The sequence below is a fragment of the Odontesthes bonariensis genome, chromosome 19, assembly GCF_027942865.1.
Source record: "Odontesthes bonariensis isolate fOdoBon6 chromosome 19, fOdoBon6.hap1, whole genome shotgun sequence".
Classification (NCBI taxonomy): domain Eukaryota; kingdom Metazoa; phylum Chordata; class Actinopteri; order Atheriniformes; family Atherinopsidae; genus Odontesthes; species Odontesthes bonariensis.
Window position 1 is genome coordinate 1,468,466 of NC_134524.1, and position 19,552 is coordinate 1,488,017.

At 50.7% G+C, this 19,552-nt stretch overlaps 1 protein-coding gene and 1 pseudogene across 3 annotated transcripts in view; one reads left to right on the forward strand and one right to left on the reverse strand.

Moving 5' to 3' along the window:
* Positions 1 to 2,076: 2,076 nt before the first annotated feature.
* Positions 2,077 to 19,552, reverse strand: part of LOC142368915 (sodium/hydrogen exchanger 9B2-like) — a 36,013-nt gene continuing 18,537 nt past the window's right edge. For all 3 annotated transcript variants that reach the window (XM_075451125.1, XM_075451124.1, XM_075451123.1), the window contains 9 exons: positions 17,743 to 17,870; positions 16,719 to 16,800; positions 15,452 to 15,545; positions 5,399 to 5,505; positions 5,172 to 5,321; positions 4,315 to 4,423; positions 4,080 to 4,216; positions 3,730 to 3,904; positions 2,077 to 3,191 (listed from right to left, as the gene is read on the reverse strand). In XM_075451125.1, the coding sequence (XP_075307240.1) occupies positions 3,109 to 3,191; positions 3,730 to 3,904; positions 4,080 to 4,216; positions 4,315 to 4,423; positions 5,172 to 5,321; positions 5,399 to 5,505; positions 15,452 to 15,545; positions 16,719 to 16,800; positions 17,743 to 17,870 (1,065 nt within the window). In that variant the 3' untranslated portion in view covers positions 2,077 to 3,108. The remainder of the gene's footprint in view (positions 3,192 to 3,729; positions 3,905 to 4,079; positions 4,217 to 4,314; positions 4,424 to 5,171; positions 5,322 to 5,398; positions 5,506 to 15,451; positions 15,546 to 16,718; positions 16,801 to 17,742; positions 17,871 to 19,552) is intronic.
* On the forward strand, positions 11,928 to 14,781 carry LOC142369409 (uncharacterized; annotated as a pseudogene).

A 19,552-nucleotide genomic window follows, 5' to 3' on the forward strand; every position in this document is an offset into this window, starting at 1 on the left:
TGCAGAGCAAACCACAAGTGGGTTGGACGGAGAAGTCAGTGCAGCACAGCGTGATCACAACAAGTCTGACCTGAACCTTCACTTACCTGCTGACATGTTACAGAAACACCTCGGCCTTCCTGCTTCCTGCTGCTCAGGTTTTATCTGAACCGAGTCCAGAGGAGAGAGCCTCACATCCTGTTTCTGTTCTTAAATCCAGCCACTGAATCCTGCGTCACCCTGCAGCAGAGCCGATGCACAGAGCCGCTGCACAGAGCCACTGCACAGAGCTGATGCACAGAGCCGCTGCACAGAGCTGATGCACAGAGCCGCTGCACAGAGCCGATGCACAGAGCCGATGCACAGAGCCGATGCACAGAGCCGATGCACAGAGCCGCTGCACAGAGCCGCTGCACAGAGCCGCTGCACAGAGCCGCTGCACAGAGCCGCTGCACAGAGCCGATGCACAGAGCCGCTGCACAGAGCCGATGCACAGAGCCGATGCACAGAGCCGATGCACAGAGCCGCTGCACAGAGCCGATGCACAGAGCCGATGCACAGAGCCGCTGCACAGAGCCGATGCACAGAGCCGATGCACAGAGCCGATGCACAGAGCCGCTGCACAGAGCCGATGCACAGAGCCGATGCACAGAGCCGCTGCACAGAGCCGATGCACAGAGCCGCTGCACAGAGCCGATGCACAGAGCCGATGCACAGAGCCGATGCACAGAGCCGATGCACAGAGCCGATGCACAGAGCCGCTGCACAGAGCCGATGCACAGAGCCGCTGCACAGAGCTGACAGTCAGCACTGATCTGATGCAGATTAAACATCTGGTTCTGCTTCTAACGGGACAACAGACTCCACAGTTTACCTTCTCACCTCCAGCCTCCCTGCAGCAGTGAGCTGTGAGACTCTGATCGCCTTCAGAAGGATAAACAGCGAGTTGAAACCACGACCTCTCTGCTGTGTTTCTGAGGTGGCGGCCCGCGACTCTGTGGTGTCACACTTTAAGGTCACCAGAGAGCGGGCTGTCTGCAAAGCCTCAACCAAGTTTTTGCTTGACACCAGGGATGTCCAAAGTCGGTCCTGCAGGGCCGCTGTCCTGCAGGTTCTAGATGTTTCCCTGCTTCAACACACCTGATTCAGATGAAATGGATCTCTTCAACCGATTGTAAAGTTCTGCACAAGCCTGCTAATGATGTCTTGATCAGAATCAGGTGTGTTGAAGCAGGGAAACATCTAAAACCTGCAGGACAGCGGCCCTCCAGGACCGACTTTGGACATCCCTGCTTTACACCTTTGATGTCCGCATCCGTGTCCTGCCAACCCATAGCCACGCCCCTTTTCAAGGCTGTAGAGATGAGGCAGCCATGTCACGAAGGACTGTTTTTAATCCTTTTATTCGTGCATTTGGTGGCTGAGGAAAGCTTTATTCCACCTGAGGCTGAGCAGGGTTCGACCTTGTGTTTGGTTGCTGCTGCTGCTGCAGCGTGCACGTGTCTGCTGCAGCGTGCACGTTGGAAGAGTTTGCTCTGCTCAACCAGGCAGCGTTTGTGTGTTCATAAATGGAGCCGCTGCCACCTCTAAAACCCGGCTTTGATCTCTGAGACCATGTCAGCTTTCACAGGTCTTTTTTTAAACTGGTTTCTGTCAGATTCTGTGGTTTTAAAAGTGAAGGAAGGTGTGAAACGCTTTAGTGAGAGGAAACTGAGCCTTCTTCAGGTGCTACTTGCTTGTTGACGCTCTGATAAATAAAATGTCAGATGAGAGCTGAAGCTAACGTAGTTTGGGTCTCGTCTGTTTCTGACCCAGCTGCTGTTTTGGGTCAGAATTTGAGGTGTTTTGGTCGCATGATTTAAGGCGTTAATAGTTGTGAAAGTGACTCAGAGTAGGTGTTACATGTGTGAGGCCGCGAGCTCGTTGGGACGATGTTTCCGGATTAATGAACCGAAGACTTTCTGTAACCTTTAAAGCCAGGGCTGAAAACTGAACAGGACAAAGTAAACAAACTGAGAACATCAAACCAATAAAAACTTAAATGAATAAACCGTAAAAACATCTGGAAGCTCAGAAGAACCACACATCTGGATCAGATTCAGTTCAATTCAGTTTTATTTATAAAGCGAATCGCAGCAGATCTCAAGCTTGAAGGATGCAGAATGATGAGACCCGGCGGCCCCTTTATCAGGAACACCTGTTCAGGTACCTGTTCACACAGAGAATCAGCCAATCACAGGGCAGCAGCTCGCTGCATTCAGGCCTGTGGTGGAGGTGGAGACCACCTGCTGGGTTCACACCGAGCATCAGAACGGGGGTTTAAGGGACTTTGAACGTTGGTTGTTGGTGCCAGACGGGTCAGAAACAGCTGTTCTGCTGGGATTTGCACCCACAACCATCTCTGGGGTTAACAGAGAACGGTCAGAAGAAGAGAAAATATCCAGTTAAAATGCTTCTTCTATGTGAGAGGAGAATGGGCAGCCTGGTTCCAGGTGGCAGGAAGGCAGGAAGGCAGCAGGAACTCCAATAACCCCGTGTAAGGGTGTGGGGGGGTCTGTTCTGGGCCCACTTTGGGCCCCTCGGTACCAGCTGGGCATCGTTTAAATTAATTAAGGCAGTTCTGAGGGCTAAAGGGGGCCCGACCATTTACTGTCAGGTACCTGATAAAGTGGCCGGTGGGTTCCTTATCCAATCCAATCATAATCCAATTATAATCCTAACAAATCAAATGCATTTAATTCCAAATTAGTCAAAAAACAAAGTTGTTTATTTAAGGAAACCAACAGATTTATCAGTAAACTGACCTGTTTTACTCTTGTTTGGACTTCTTTGAGAACACATCCCATTAAACTTCTCATATTTCTCTCACTTTTGAATGTCAGACTTTAAATCCCGTCTCTTTGTTTTCTTTTGTTTACATTTCTGACCCGTCACCTGTTTGAAATGCTGGAGCTCCTGCAGCCTCGGCATCAGGTGACGCTGGCTGTAAAGTGCTCCGGTTTCACTTCCCACAGCAAATAAAACCAACGCACATGCAACACTTCCTACGGGCAGCAAAGCAAAGAATAAGCACATAAACGCCTTCTGCAGCTTCATTTTTAGTGAACTTGGCTCGTTCGTTCGGAAGCTTCACAGTCTGCTCTCGAGTGTCGCGCTGTCTTTTTCTGGACCGCTGTTGCACGGCGCCGCGGCTTCATCCTCCGTCTCCTCAGCTGGGATTCAAAGAAAGAAAAGAGTTAGTAAAGCAGAGGTGAGGAGAAGCGCTCCTGGTGACGAACTCAGCCAAACAAAAGGTTCTACACTGGAAAAAATCAAAGTCTTACCAAGTATATTTGTCTCATTTCTAGTCCAAATATCTCATTACACTTAATATCAGACACAACTGCCTAACAAGCTCTATTTCAGCCAGATATAGGGACTTGTTTTAAGGACTTGTTTACATCTTGAATATCTTGTTAAATGAAAAGTCTTGAGTCACATATCACATGAAACAAGCTTTTGTTTTTACATTTGAAGAGGTTTTTAAGCTAATTTCAAGATCACTTTTATCTCAAAAGTCCTAAATATCTCATCTTATTTCAAAAAATCTTGACAAGCCGATTTTCACTAGTTCCATTGGCAGATTTTTTTGCTTATTTAAAACAAAAAACGTCTTTTATTTGTTGTTTTTTTTACTTATTTTTGGAGGGGCATTGTTTACCAGTGTAGGTTCTCAGTTCTCTGAAGGATCCCATTAACTGGACCACTGACCTTTGACCTGTCGGGCCAGGAGGCGCGGTCCCGCCAGTCCGATACCCAGAGCGCCGATGGGAGCGGTGGTCAGGATGGCTAACACGGCTAACGTTAGCACGTCCAGACCAAACCTGATCAAGGTCTCGTCCCCCGTCTCCCTCGCCATGTCCAGCGCCTTGGAGCCAATCGCCGCCTGGCACAGGAGGGAATGAACACGTGAAATGTAACCAATGGTGGTGGTTGACGAGCATTAGGTCATACTCGTCCTCGGAGTTATACGGAAGGCTGAATGTGAGGGATTTAAAGATATTCCTGCGGTCGACGTAGAGCTTCTAGTGATTCCAGAGCTGTGAAGCACACCCACACACCTGAACAGTGGCTTTGGGCAGCCAGGCCACAGCGATGAAGAGTTTCTCCTTCAGGTTGAATCCTCCAAAATGAACCAGCAGGAAGGTGAACAGGAGACGGATCACCAGACCAACACAGATGCAGGCCATACCCAGACCTGTCCGCACAACAAAGACAGCAGACAGGCCCATGTTTTTACCGGAGTGGCCAACAGTCCTGTTTATATAGTGGCTGTTTTTGAGCTTTTGTTCTTACCAACGGTGCTGGGACTGAGGGTCGCTATGGTGATTTCAGCTCCAATCAGACCAAAGAGGAGTGGCTGGAAGACATCCCATGCTTGGCCCACCATGGCTGCCACTGGGACCTGGACATGAGGAAAGACCTTAATGCATTAGACAGCAGGGGTTCCCAAACTTTTCCGTGCCAAGGCCCCCCAAACAGTATCAGCTTCTGGCCCCCTTTGCAAGCCACAGACAATGCTACAAAATATGTAAAGAAACATCAACTTTTGGAATTTTTTGGTATTTTCTTTCTTTTCTTCACGGACAGCAGCTCGCCGTGTGAATGCAGCCTGACTAAATGCTCTTCTTTACGTCTGAAGAAGTCGGCCGTTTTTTCAGACTCTGCCGGATGTTTTTGTATCATGTGACGCTGAAGTTTCGAAGGTTTTGAACACTCATTTGAGTCTCCAGACAGGACACTGTAAATCCAAACTTAATGTATGCTGCCTCTTCCTTTCTGATTTTAGTCGGCCAGTTCTTTCGGTCTCTTCCAAGTCAAAAATCTGTCCATTTTGGCTAAGCTAGCTACATGCTAGCTTGAGGAGCAGAGCAGCTTCAGAACAGGCGCAAACCGCCAGGTCTACCATGTTTTGACTGGCAGCCAATCAGAAAGACATGCATGGCAAATAACATTTCCATATGATATATTATTTTAAATTGTATTTTACAATACTGATTAAAAACATGTAATTCTGTTTTTTTTTTTTTATTATCTTCACTCCAGTTTTCTGTGGCCCCCCTAGCGCCCCCTGGCGGCCCCCACTTTGATATCCACTGCATTAGACAGCAGGGGGTTTGCTCTGCGATGCCGCGGCTCCGGATCTGCGTCACCTTGTCACTCTTCCATCCCAGCGCGGCCAAGAAGGAAAGCACCAGCGTACAGAGGCCACCAGCTCCGGCAAACCCGACAACGTGACTGAAGAAGACTGAAAATATGGACAGACCCAGCAGCATGAGGGTCCTCCTCCCCACCAGGTCCTCCTGCACACAGAGAGAGGATCTGTAGACACAGCTCCATGCATCGTTTATGAGAACGAGGACACGAGACGATGCCAAACCTGGTCTTTGCTTGGAAATAAGCACAAGAACAGGCCCAGGACCACCCCGGCGAGGACACCGCCCACCACCTCCAGCAGACCTTTCAGGATGTTCATCCACGTGGAACCTGCAGACAGGGCCGTATTAAGTCAATGTGGTGCCCCTGGGCACTAAACTTCAAGTGCCCCTAGGCTACATTTTCAAACGTATTCATTCAAAATCAGTAACAATTAAAGCAGCATCCATCAATATACAGTATGTAGGATTATTCAAATATCTCCATTTAAAACCAATCAATTCAATTCACTATCAATCCAAACAGCATCCATATTTTAAAATGTACAGATTCAAAATGTGTATCAATTCAAAGAGCATTTGTCTATATTGAAATATATTATTAGAGCATCCACCTATGCAGCACTAACAACACTCCCATTATCCAGGGGGACGTCATTGCCACAGCCGTCCCAGAGCACCATAAGTTGTCTCCCCGGAATGCCAAACCACTTCAAAACTTAATCAGGGTGCTTGCTGTTTTTCCAAATCAAAATTCCAGACTTTTTTAAAACTGAGACTTTTTTTCCCCAAGACCTTAACTTTATGTGCTTGTAACTTGTGTGCCTACTGCCTACTTCATTGGTTGAGATTGTACCAACTGTGTTTATTACAAATGTTCATTTTTATAGGTTAGTATTCAATAAACAAATGCATTATTCACAGTAAATTATGCTTTTACTGATGAAAACGTTTCAAAACATGAAAATAACAAGTACATGAATTTCACATCAAACAAGTGTATCAAAAACTATCTATAAAAAAAGAATGGATGGATGAATGTATGTAGAATTCAGTCTCTTCACTCACATCTCATCCCATTAGGCTAATACAGTACGTGACCAGTTAGTAAAATTCTAGTTTTATAGCCTACCTTCCTATTTCTCATTTCACAATTGAGCATTCTGTAAAATTCTACTATACATTTATTTTCCATACTTATTAAGACTTTCAAGACTTGCGCAAGCACCCTGTTAATCACGGCCACAATATGTCGCAACACCTCTCTCCAATACTACATCGTCTTTTTGTTGTCTGAGAACAACATCAACCGTACACGCATCCCGTGTGACCTCCTGAGAAGTGCGAGCAGACACTCGCGGTGGCTTGCGCTCTTCTCGTGGGCTGTGACTCTGTCCGGGTGTTTCCAGTCACTGTACCCCTCGGTGAAAGCATTTTGCTGCCCGGCCAGGCATTTACACGCAAAACAGTACACCATGCCGGTTGAAGGGGAATAGATTAGCCAATCTCTAGACACTGACTGTTTGTTCGGCAGCTGGCATTGGAAGAGATCGTTTGTAAGAAACCTGGTTTTCTTACCGTCGTGCCGTGCTGCTGCTGCATATTTAGCCGCCCGGTTGTGGTAGATGGTGGGACCGTTAGCAATAGCCAGCTGGTTGTCAGCAGTTGTCGATGTTTTTATAAAGAAACGATCTAACACTGGAACATTTTTAATTGCCGCTAAACGCCTGGAGTCTTTTAATTTTTTTATTTTTCTCTTCGCACAACCACTCAATTGATGTCTATCCATTTATTTAAATTTTTACCGCGTTTTTTAAAAAACACGATGCATTTCACCATAGGTGGACTGGCTCAGTGACAGGGTGAGGGAGGGGGGTGAGGGGGGGTTAATGTTCACATCAGGCCACTATTGCTCAGAATTATGATATATCGTTGCTGTTCTTATCACATTAGTTTTAATAATGAATTTTATATGAATATTTATGTCAAGTGTAATCATTTTAAGTGTACAAACATTCATGAAAAAACTTTTTAAAGTTTGTCGTGTGGTGCCCCCCCACTGGCTGTGAATGGTTGGTGCCCCTGGGCACTGTGCCGCAGGCCCATATAGTTAATCCGGCCTTGCTGCAGGAACAGCAGCAACACGGCATGTAGAACAGGGTAATCCGGCAGAACGAGGCAGAACAAGGCACAAAGGGGCAGAAGGAGGCAGAACGAGGCAGAAAGAGGCAAAACGAGGCAGAACGAGGCAGAACGAGGCAGAAAGGGGCAGAACGAGGCAGAAAGGGGCAGAATGAGACAGAACGAGGCAAAACGAGGCAAAACGAGGCAGAACGAGGCAAAACGAGGCAAAACGAGGCAGAACTAGGCAAAACGAGGCTGAACGAGGCAAAACGAGGCAGAACGAGGCAGAAAGGGGCAGAATGAGGCTGAACGAGGCAAAACGAGGCAGAACTAGGCAAAACGAGGCAGAACGGGGCAGAACGAGGCAGAACGAGACAAAACGAGGCAGAACGAGGCAGAACGAGGCAGAACGAGGCAGAACGAGGCAGAAAGGGGAAGAAGGAGGCAGAACGAGGCAGAACGAGGCAGAACGGGGCAGAAGGAGGCAAAACGAGGCAGAACGAGGCAGAAAGGGGCAGAACGAGGCAGAAAGGGGCAGAATGAGACAGAACGAGGCAGAACGAGGCAGAACGAGACAAAACGAGGCAGAACGAGGCAGAACGAGGCAGAACGAGGCAGAACGAGGCAAAACGAGGCAGAACGAGACAGAACGAGGCAGAACGAGGCAGAACGAGACAAAACGAGGCAGAACGAGGCAGAACGAGGCAGAACGAGGCAAAACGAGGCAGAACGAGGCAGAAAGGGGAAGAAGGAGGCAGAACGAGGCAGAACGAGGCAGAAGGAGGCAGAAGGAGGCAAAACGAGGCAGAACGAGGCAGAAAGGGGCAGAACGAGGCAGAAAGGGGCAGAATGAGACAGAACGAGGCAGAAGGAGGCAGAACGAGGCAGAACGAGGCAAAACGAGGCAGAACGAGGCAGAACGAGGCAGAAAGGGGCAGAACGAGGCAGAAAGGGGCAGAATGAGGCTGAACGAGGCAAAACGAGGCAGAATGAGGCAGAAAGGGGCAGAATGAGACAGAACGAGGCAAAACGAGGCAAAACGAGGCAGAACTAGGCAAAACGAGGCAGAACGGGGCAGAACGAGGCAGAACGAGACAAAACGAGGCAGAACGAGGCAGAACGAGGCAGAACGAGGCAAAACGAGGCAGAACGAGGCAGAAAGGGGCAGAAGGAGGCAGAACGAGGCAGAACGAGGCAGAACGAGGCAAAACGAGGCAGAACGAGGCAGAAAGGGGCAGAACGAGGCAGAAAGGGGCAGAATGAGACAGAACGAGGCAGAACGAGGCAGAACGAGGCAGAACGAGGCAAAACGAGGCAGAACGAGGCAGAACGAGGCAAAACGAGGCAGAACGAGGCAGAACGAGGCAAAACGAGGCAGAACGAGGCAGAACTAGGCAAAACGAGGCAGAACGGGGCAGAACGAGGCAGAACGAGACAAAACGAGGCAGAACGAGGCAGAACGAGGCAGAACGAGGCAAAACGAGGCAGAACGAGGCAGAAAGGGGCAGAAGGAGGCAGAACGAGGCAGAACGAGGCAGAACGAGGCAGAACGAGGCAAAACGAGGCAGAACGAGGCAGAAAGGGGCAGAACGAGGCAGAAAGGGGCAGAATGAGACAGAACGAGGCACAAAGGGGCAGAAGGAGGCAGAACGAGGCAGAACGAGGCAGAACGAGGCAAAACGAGGCAGAACGAGGCAGAAAGGGGCAGAACGAGGCAGAAAGGGGCAGAATGAGACAGAACGAGGCAAAACGAGGCAAAACGAGGCAGAACTAGGCAAAACGAGGCAGAACGGGGCAGAACGAGGCAGAACGAGACAAAACGAGGCAGAACGGGGCAGAACGGGGCAAAACGAAGCAGAACGAGGCAAAACGAGGCAAAACGAGGCAGAACTAGGCAAAATGAGGCAGAACGAGGCAGAACGAGGCAGAATGAGGCTGAACGAGGCTGAACGAGGCAGAACGAGGCAGAACGAGGCAGAACGAGGCAGAACGGGGCAGAAAGGGGCAGAATGAGGCTGAACGAGGCAGAACGAGGCAGAACGAGGCAGAACGAGGCAGAACGAGGCAGAACGAGGCAAAACGAGGCAGAACGAGGCAGAAAGGGGCAGAACGAGGCAGAACGAGGCAGAAAGGGGCAGAAGGAGGCAGAACGAGGCAGAACGAGGCAGAACGAGGCAGAACGAGGCAAAACGAGGCAGAACGAGGCAGAAAGGGGCAGAACGAGGCAGAAAGGGGCAGAATGAGACAGAACGAGGCACAAAGGGGCAGAAGGAGGCAGAAGGAGGCAGAACGAGGCAGAACGAGGCAAAACGAGGCAGAACGAGGCAGAAAGGGGCAGAACGAGGCAGAAAGGGGCAGAATGAGACAGAACGAGGAAAAACGAGGCAAAACGAGGCAGAACTAGGCAAAACGAGGCAGAAAGGGGCAGAACGAGGCAGAACGAGACAAAACGAGGCAGAACGAGGCAGAACGGGGCAGAACGGGGCAAAACGAGGCAGAACGAGGCAAAACGAGGCAAAACGAGGCAGAACTAGGCAAAATGAGGCAGAACGAGGCAGAACGGGGCAGAACGAGGCAGAACGAGGCAGAACGAGGCAGAACGAGGCAGAACGGGGCAGAAAGGGGCAGAACGAGGCAGAACGAGGCAGAACGAGGCTGAACGAGGCTGAACGAGGCAGAACGAGGCAGAACGGGGCAGAAAGGGGCAGAATGAGGCAGAACGAGGCAGAACGAGGCAGAACGAGGCAGAACGAGGCAGAACGGGGCAGAAAGGGGCAGAATGAGGCTGAACGAGGCTGAACGAGGCAGAACGAGGCAGAACGGGGCAGAAAGGGGCAGAACGAGACAGAACGAGGTAGAATGAGACAGAACGAGGCAGAACGAGGCAGAAAGGGGCAGAACGAGGCAGAATGAGAAAGAACGAGGCAGAAAAGGGCAGAACGAGGCAGAACGAGGCAGAAAGGGGCAGAAGGAGGCAGAAGGAGGCAGAACGAGGCAGAACGAGGCAGAACGAGGCAGAACGAGGCAAAACGAGGCAGAATGAGGCAGAAAGGGGCAGAACGAGGCAGAAAGGGGCAGAATGAGACAGAACGAGGCAGAACGAGGCAAAACGAGGCAGAACTAGGCAAAACGAGGCAGAACGAGGCAGAACGAGACAAAACGAGGCAAAACGAGGCAGAACGAGGCAGAAAGAGGCAGAACGAGGCAGAACGAGGCAAAACAAGGCAGAACGAGGCAGAAGGAGGCAGAACGAGGCAAAACGAGGCAGAACGAGGCAGAAGGAGGCAGAACGAGGCAGAACGAGGCAAAACGAGGCAGAACGAGGCAGAAAGGGGCAGAAGGAGGCAGAACGAGGCAGAACGAGGCAGAACGAGGCAGAACGAGGCAAAACGAGGCAGAACGAGGCAGAAAGGGGCAGAACGAGGCAGAAAGGGGCAGAATGAGACAGAACGAGGCACAAAGGGGCAGAAGGAGGCAGAACGAGGCAGAACGAGGCAGAACGAGGCAGAAAGGGGCAGAACGAGGCAGAAAGGGGCAGAATGAGACAGAACGAGGCAAAACGAGGCAAAACGAGGCAGAACTAGGCAAAACGAGGCAGAACGGGGCAGAACGAGGCAGAACGAGACAAAACGAGGCAGAACGGGGCAGAACGGGGCAAAACGAAGCAGAACGAGGCAAAACGAGGCAAAACGAGGCAGAACTAGGCAAAATGAGGCAGAACGAGGCAGAACGGGGCAGAACGAGGCAGAATGAGGCTGAACGAGGCTGAACGAGGCAGAACGAGGCAGAACGAGGCAGAACGAGGCAGAACGGGGCAGAAAGGGGCAGAATGAGGCTGAACGAGGCTGAACGAGGCAGAACGAGGCAGAACGAGGCAGAACGAGGCAGAACGAGGCAAAACGAGGCAGAACGAGGCAGAAAGGGGCAGAACGAGGCAGAACGAGGCAGAACGAGGCAGAAAGGGGCAGAAGGAGGCAGAACGAGGCAGAACGAGGCAGAACGAGGCAGAACGAGGCAAAACGAGGCAGAACGAGGCAGAAAGGGGCAGAACGAGGCAGAAAGGGGCAGAATGAGACAGAACGAGGCACAAAGGGGCAGAAGGAGGCAGAAGGAGGCAGAACGAGGCAGAACGAGGCAAAACGAGGCAGAACGAGGCAGAAAGGGGCAGAACGAGGCAGAAAGGGGCAGAATGAGACAGAACGAGGAAAAACGAGGCAAAACGAGGCAGAACTAGGCAAAACGAGGCAGAACGGGGCAGAACGAGGCAGAACGAGACAAAACGAGGCAGAACGAGGCAGAACGGGGCAGAACGGGGCAAAACGAGGCAGAACGAGGCAAAACGAGGCAAAACGAGGCAGAACTAGGCAAAACGAGGCAGAACGAGGCAGAACGGGGCAGAACGAGGCAGAACGAGGCAGAACGAGGCAGAACGAGGCAGAACGAGGCAGAACGGGGCAGAAAGGGGCAGAACGAGGCAGAACGAGGCAGAACGAGGCTGAACGAGGCTGAACGAGGCAGAACGAGGCAGAACGGGGCAGAAAGGGGCAGAATGAGGCAGAACGAGGCAGAACGAGGCAGAACGAGGCAGAACGAGGCAGAACGAGGCAGAACGGGGCAGAAAGGGGCAGAATGAGGCTGAACGAGGCTGAACGAGGCAGAACGAGGCAGAACGGGGCAGAAAGGGGCAGAACGAGACAGAACGAGGTAGAATGAGACAGAACGAGGCAGAACGAGGCAGAAAGGGGCAGAACGAGGCAGAATGAGAAAGAACGAGGCAGAAAAGGGCAGAACGAGGCAGAACGAGGCAGAAAGGGGCAGAAGGAGGCAGAAGGAGGCAGAACGAGGCAGAACGAGGCAGAACGAGGCAGAACGAGGCAAAACGAGGCAGAATGAGGCAGAAAGGGGCAGAACGAGGCAGAAAGGGGCAGAATGAGACAGAACGAGGCAAAACGAGGCAAAACGAGGCAGAACTAGGCAAAACGAGGCAGAACGAGGCAGAACGAGACAAAACGAGGCAAAACGAGGCAGAACGGGGCAGAACGAGGCAGAACGAGACAAAACGAGGCAGAACGAGGCAGAACGAGACAAAACGAGGCAGAACGAGGCAGAACGGGGCAAAACGAGGCAGAACGAGGCAAAACGAGGCAAAACGAGGCAGAACTAGGCAAAATGAGGCAGAACGAGGCAGAACGGGGCAGAATGAGGCTGAACGAGGCTGAACGAGGCAGAACGAGGCAGAACGAGGCAGAACGAGGCAGAACGAGGCAGAAAGAGGCAGAACGAGGCAGAACGAGGCAAAACAAGGCAGAACGAGGCAGAAAGAGGCAGAACGAGGCAGAACGAGGCAAAACAAGGCAGAACGAGGCAGAACGAGGCAGAACGAGGCAGAACGAGGCAGAATGAGGCTGAACGAGGCAGAATGAGGCTGAACGAGGCTGAACGAGGCAGAACGAGGCAGAACGAGGCAGAACGAGGCAGAACGAGGCAGAAAGAGGCAGAACGAGGCAGAACGAGGCAAAACAAGGCAGAACGAGGCAGAACGAGGCAGAACGAGGCAAAACGAGGCAGAACGAGGCAGAAAGGGGCAGAAGGAGGCAGAACGAGGCAGAACGAGGCAGAACGAGGCAGAACGAGGCAAAACGAGGCAGAACGAGGCAGAAAGGGGCAGAATGAGACAGAACGAGGCACAAAGGGGCAGAAGGAGGCAGAACGAGGCAGAACGAGGCAGAACGAGGCAGAACGAGGCAGAAAGGGGCAGAACGAGGCAGAAAGGGGCAGAATGAGACAGAACGAGGCAAAACGAGGCAGAACGAGGCAGAACTAGGCAAAACGAGGCAGAACTAGGCAAAACGAGGCAGAACGGGGCAGAACGAGGCAGAACGAGACAAAACGAGGCAGAACGAGGCAGAACGGGGCAGAACGGGGCAAAACGAGGCAGAACGAGGCAAAACGAGGCAAAACGAGGCAGAACTAGGCAAAATGAGGCAGAACGAGGCAGAACGGGGCAGAACGAGGCAGAACGAGGCTGAACGAGGCTGAACGAGGCAGAACGAGGCAGAACGAGGCAGAGCGAGGCAGAAAGGGGCAGAATGAGGCAGAACGAGGCTGAACGAGGCTGAACGAGGCTGAACGAGGCAGAACGAGGCAGAACGAGGCAGAGCGAGGTAGAAAGGGGCAGAATGAGGCTGAACGAGGCTGAACGAGGCAGAACGAGGCAGAACGAGGCAGAACGAGGCAGAACGAGGCAGAACGGGGCAGAAAGGGGCAGAATGAGGCTGAACGAGGCTGAACGAGGCAGAACGAGGCAGAACGGGGCAGAAAGGGGCAGAACGAGGCAGAATGAGACAGAACGAGGCAGAACGAGGCAGAAAGGGGCAGAACGAGGCAGAATGAGACAGAACGAGGCAGAAAAGGGCAGAACGAGGCAGAACGAGGCAGAACTAGGCAAAATGAGGCAGAACGAGGCAGAACGGGGCAGAACGAGGCAGAATGAGGCTGAACGAGGCTGAACGAGGCAGAACGAGGCAGAACGAGGCAGAGCGAGGCAGAAAGGGGCAGAATGAGGCTGAACGAGGCTGAACGAGGCAGAACGAGGCAGAACGAGGCAGAACGAGACAGAACGAGGCAGAACGGGGCAGAAAGGGGCAGAATGAGGCTGAACGAGGCTGAACGAGGCAGAACGAGGCAGAACGGGGCAGAAAGGGGCAGAACGAGGCAGAATGAGACAGAACGAGGCAGAATGAGACAGAACGAGGCAGAACGAGGCAGAAAGGGGCAGAACGAGGCAGAAAAGGGCAGAACGAGGCAGAACGAGGCAGAAAGGGGCAGAAGGAGGCAGAACGAGGCAGAACGAGGCAGAACGAGGCAGAACGAGGCAGAACGAGGCAAAACGAGGCAGAAAGGGGCAGAACGAGGCAGAAAGGGGCAGAATGAGACAGAACGAGGCAAAACGAGGCAAAACGAGGCAGAACTAGGCAAAACGAGGCAGAACGAGGCAGAACGGGGCAGAACGAGGCAGAACGAGACAAAACGAGGCAGAACGAGGCAGAACGAGACAAAACGAGGCAGAACGGGGCAGAACGAGGCAGAACGAGACAAAACGAGGCAGAACGAGGCAGAACGAGACAAAACGAGGCAGAACGAGGCAGAACGGGGCAAAACGAGGCAGAACGAGGCAAAACGAGGCAAAACGAGGCAGAACGGGGCAGAACGAGGCAGAATGAGGCTGAACGAGGCAGAATGAGGCTGAACGAGGCTGAACGAGGCAGAACGAGGCAGAACGAGGCAGAACGAGGCAGAACGAGGCAGAACGGGGCAGAAAGGGGCAGAACGAGGCTGAACGAGGCAGAACGAGGCAGAACGAGGCAGAACGAGGCAGAATGAGACAGAACGAGGCAGAAAAGGGCAGAACGAGGCAGAAAAGGGCAGAATGAGACAGAATGAGGCAGAAAAGGGCAGAAAGGGGCAGAACGAGGCAGAATGAGACAGAACGAGGCAGAAAAGGGCAGAACGAGGCAGAAAAGGGCAGAATGAGACAGAATGAGGCAGAAAAGGGCAGAAAGGGGCAGAAAGGGGCAGAATGAGACAGAACGAGGCAGAACGAGGCAGAACGAGGCAAAACGAGGCAAAACGAGGCAGAACGAGGCAGAAAGGGGCAGAAAGGGGCAGAATGAGACAGAACGAGGCAGAACGAGACAGAACGAGGCAGAAAGGGGCAGAGCGAGGCAGAACGAGGCAGAACGAGACAGAACGAGGCAGAAAGGGGCAGAAAGGGGCAGAATGAGACAGAACGAGGCAGAACGAGACAGAACGAGGCAAAACGAGGCAGAACGGGGCAGAAAGGGGCAGAATGAGACAGAACGAGGCAGAAAGGGGCAGAAAGGGGCAGAACGAGGCAGAGCGAGGCAGAGCGAGGCAGAACGAGGCAGAACGAGGCAGAACGAGGCAAAACGAGGCAGAACGGGGCAGAAAGGGGCAGAATGAGACAGAACGAGGCAGAAAGGGGCAGAAAGGGGCAGAACGAGGCAGAAAAGGGCAGAATGAGACAGAACGAGGCAGAAAAGGGCAGAAAGGGGCAGAAAGGGGCAGAATGAGACAGAACGAGGCAGAACGAGGCAGAACGAGGCAGAAAGAGGCGGAAAAGACCATCATACCCGTAGAGAAGGCTATTCCCAGGCAGGTGGAGAAGCCCGTTATCGCTAAGATGTCATCGAAGCTCCCAGCAGCCATCAGCAGGGTCGGGATTCCCTGAAATCACACAGCAGGAGCTTTAAGAGAACATCCGGGCAGGGGACTACAGAGCCGTATGTTCTCTGGTCTTATCAGGGCTCTGGGGGGCTTTGGGCGGTTCTGTTGGTGGTCAATAAGGAGTTTAGGATGGTCCTAAAGGAGGGACACAGCTGAGGCTCCATAGATCCAACACCGGACTCTAATGCTCACTGGTAAAGGGAGTTCGGAGGGTTCCGGAGATACTTCCAGATGTTTTGGTTGCCTCTGATCTTACTCTGTTGGTCTAATATCGAGTTGTTTGGGGGATCATAGAGATCTTTCTGAGGGATCTGGCTGTGAGGAAGGATCCATGCAGATTCCTTCCCAAACAGGAGGTCATAAAGGTGCCTTTGATGGTTAATGGAAGAGTTAATAAGTTAATAATAAGTCTCCAGTGGTTCAGCTGAGAAAACGGGGCATTCTGTCTCTGAAGAAGCTCGGTGTTACACCAGAACACATGAAATATTGAGTTTGTGGCTTTATTGATAAGTTAAATGTTACTTGGTAAGTTAAAAGGCTGCAGAGTTGTGTTTATCTGCTGTAACCAGGCAAGCTGCTCCCTTCAGTCTGCTGCCCCCGGTGGCAGAACGCATGCGTTACAGCAGCTCCATGTGGCAGGGCCGGCCCAAGCCTTTATGGGGCCTTAAGCAGAATTTCATTTGGGGCCCCCCTACCATCACTTCAGCTCCAGATGCCTCATTATTCCATAGGCTACACTGTTATGTGTGTAACGGACCCACAATCATTAGCATTATTTGTAATCCTCTTACATTATACAGATGTCATTCTTGTTTTTAACCTTAAAGGGATAGCAAACTCATAAATATGGTTTAATTAACTTCTACATAAAGAGTGATGTATAAGTATGGTTCATTAAATTAACTATTTGAAAGTAACATCAGGAGGCTGGAGACTGCATTTGTAGTAAACACGTTAAATAGTTTCATTTCTTTCAGATGTGCAATGGTGTGCAAAATGTTCAAAATACAAATACAAAATAGAGTCAAATGACATTCACATTATGTTACAGAAAAATAAAGTTGTAATCAAAATTAAATTCAAAATTGCTCTCGGGGCCCCCTGGTGGCGTGGGGGCCCTAAGCGACCGCATAGTTGGCATATGCCTTGGGCCGGCTCTGCCTGATGCTTTACCTTCTCCACTCCGTATCCTTCCCTCTGCAGGAGCAGCATCGAAGGCACAACGACCGCTGGAGACACTGCAGCCAGAACAAAGCTGCGTGCACACACACACGTGCACACACACACATGCACAGACACGTGCACACACACGGTCATGTTAGTGACTTTTGATCCAGTTTCACAGACAGAAACAGCAGCAGTTTGCACGTTTATCATGATGCGTTTGTGCTTGTTGTGGTCCTCACAACTACAGACACATGGACGCCTGTGAGTGTGTTTGTTACCCCAGTATGAAGCCCCAGACCCAGGGCAGCCTGAGCAGGAAGTGGGCCTGTGTGAGTGTGTTTGTTACCCCAGTATGAAGCCCCAGACCCAGGGCAGCCTGAGCAGGAAGTGGGCCTGTGTGTGAGTGTGTTTGTTACCCCAGTATGAAGCCCCAGACCCAGGGCAGCCTGAGCAGGAAGTGGGCCTGTGTGAGTGTGTTTGTTACCCCAGTATGAAGCCCCAGACCCAGGGCAGCCTGAGCAGGAAGTGGGCCTGTGTGTGAGTGTGTTTGTTACCCCAGTATGAAGCCCCAGACCCAGGGCAGCCTGAGCAGGAAGTGGGCCTGTGTGTGAGTGTGTTTGTTACCCCAGTATGAAGCCCCAGACCCAGGGCAGCCTGAGCAGGAAGTGGACCTGTGTGTGAGTGTGTTTGTTACCCCAGTATGAAGCCCCAGACCCAGGGCAGCCTGAGCAGGAAGTGGGCCTGTGTGAGTGTTTGTTACCCCAGTATGAAGCCCCAGACCCAGGGCAGCCTGAGCAGGAAGTGGGCCTGTGTGAGTGTTTGTTACCCCAGTATGAAGCCCCAGACCCAGGGCAGCCTGAGCAGGAAGTGGGCCTGTGTGTGAGTGTTTGTTACCCCAGTATGAAGCCCCAGACCCAGGGCAGCCTGAGCAGGAAGTGGGCCTGTGTGTGAGTGTGTTTGTTACCCCAGTATGAAGCCCCAGACCCAGGGCAGCCTGAGCAGGAAGTGGGCCTGTGTGTGTGTTTGTTACCCCAGTATGAAGCCCCAGACCCAGGGCAGCCTGAGCAGGAAGTGGGAGACCACAGCGATGGTGGAGGCCTCCAGCATGCAGGGGCCGACGGCAACACGCACGCACACCGCTTTCAGACGGCTTAACGCCTGCAACGTGCACACATACAGAAACATGCGTGAGCACGGCAACGTGCACACATAGGCTGTGTTCGAAACCACCTACTACAGACTGCATACTACATACTACATCCTGTTTACTACATACTACATACTGCATACTGCATACTACATACTGCATACTACATACTGCATACTACATACTACATACTGCATACTACATACTACATACTACATACTACATACTACATACTGCATACTGGATACTACATACTGCATACTACATACTGCATACCACATACTGCATACTACATCCTGTTTACTACATACTACATACTGCATACTACATACTACATACTACATACTACATACTACATACTGCATACTGGATACTACATACTGCATACTACATACTGCATACCACATACTGCATACTACACACTGCATACTACATACTAAATACTTCCATACTACACACTGCATACTACATACTGCATACTACATACTAAATACTTCCATACTACATACTGCATACTACATAATAAATACTTCCATACTACACACTGCATACTACATACTGCATACTACATACTAAATACTTCCATACTACATACTGCATACTACATACTAAATACTTCCATACTACATACTGCATACTACATACTACATACTATATACGGTTTACTACATACTACATACTGCATACTGCATACTACATACTACATACTGTTTACTACATACTACATACTGCATACTGCATACTGCATACTACACACTGCATACTACATACTGCATACTGCATACTGCATACTACACACTGCATACTACATACTGCATACTACATACTAAATACTTCCATACTACATACTGCATACTACATACTAAATACTTCCATACTACATACTGCATACTACATACTACATACTATATACGGTTTACTACATACTACATACTGCATACTGCATACTACATACTACATACTGTTTACTACATACTACATACTGCATACTGCATACTACATACTACATACTACATACTGCATACTACATACTTCCATACTACATACTATATACTTCCATACTACATACTGCATACTACATACTACACACTACATACTGTTTACTACATACTACATACTGCATACTGCATACTGCATACTACATAATGCATACTGCATACTACATACTACATACTGCATACTACATACTACATACTTCCATACTACATTCTACATACTGCATACTACATACTACATACTACATACTGCATACTGCATACTCATGAAACAGACAGTATGCAGTGCGTTTACCCACAATGCATTTCGCTCCTGCCCGAGCTGAAATCAGCCGGCCTGAAGCTGATTTCTCTTAAGCTCTAAACTCTGTAAACTTTAGCAACATTTAAAACATTTTCAGGTGAGAAAGTAGTCGTTTAGATCCCCAACGTGTTGAAAACATGACAAAATACCGGCTGTTTACAATTTTGTTCCCACGAATTCGGCGCTACTAAAGCTAGCCGCAGTGAGCTAACGCACTTCCTGTTATTTTCACAAAATAAAATTCCCGTTGCCTTTTATCATAGGGAAAGCCATTACCATACAATTGGTGCTTTTGTTTTGAAAACAGGAAGTGAACCTACCCTCGTTGTAGCTAGTTTGAAACTGCCGTTTTGACAGGAAATGACGATCGGCGACGTCACGTTACGTTGCATCT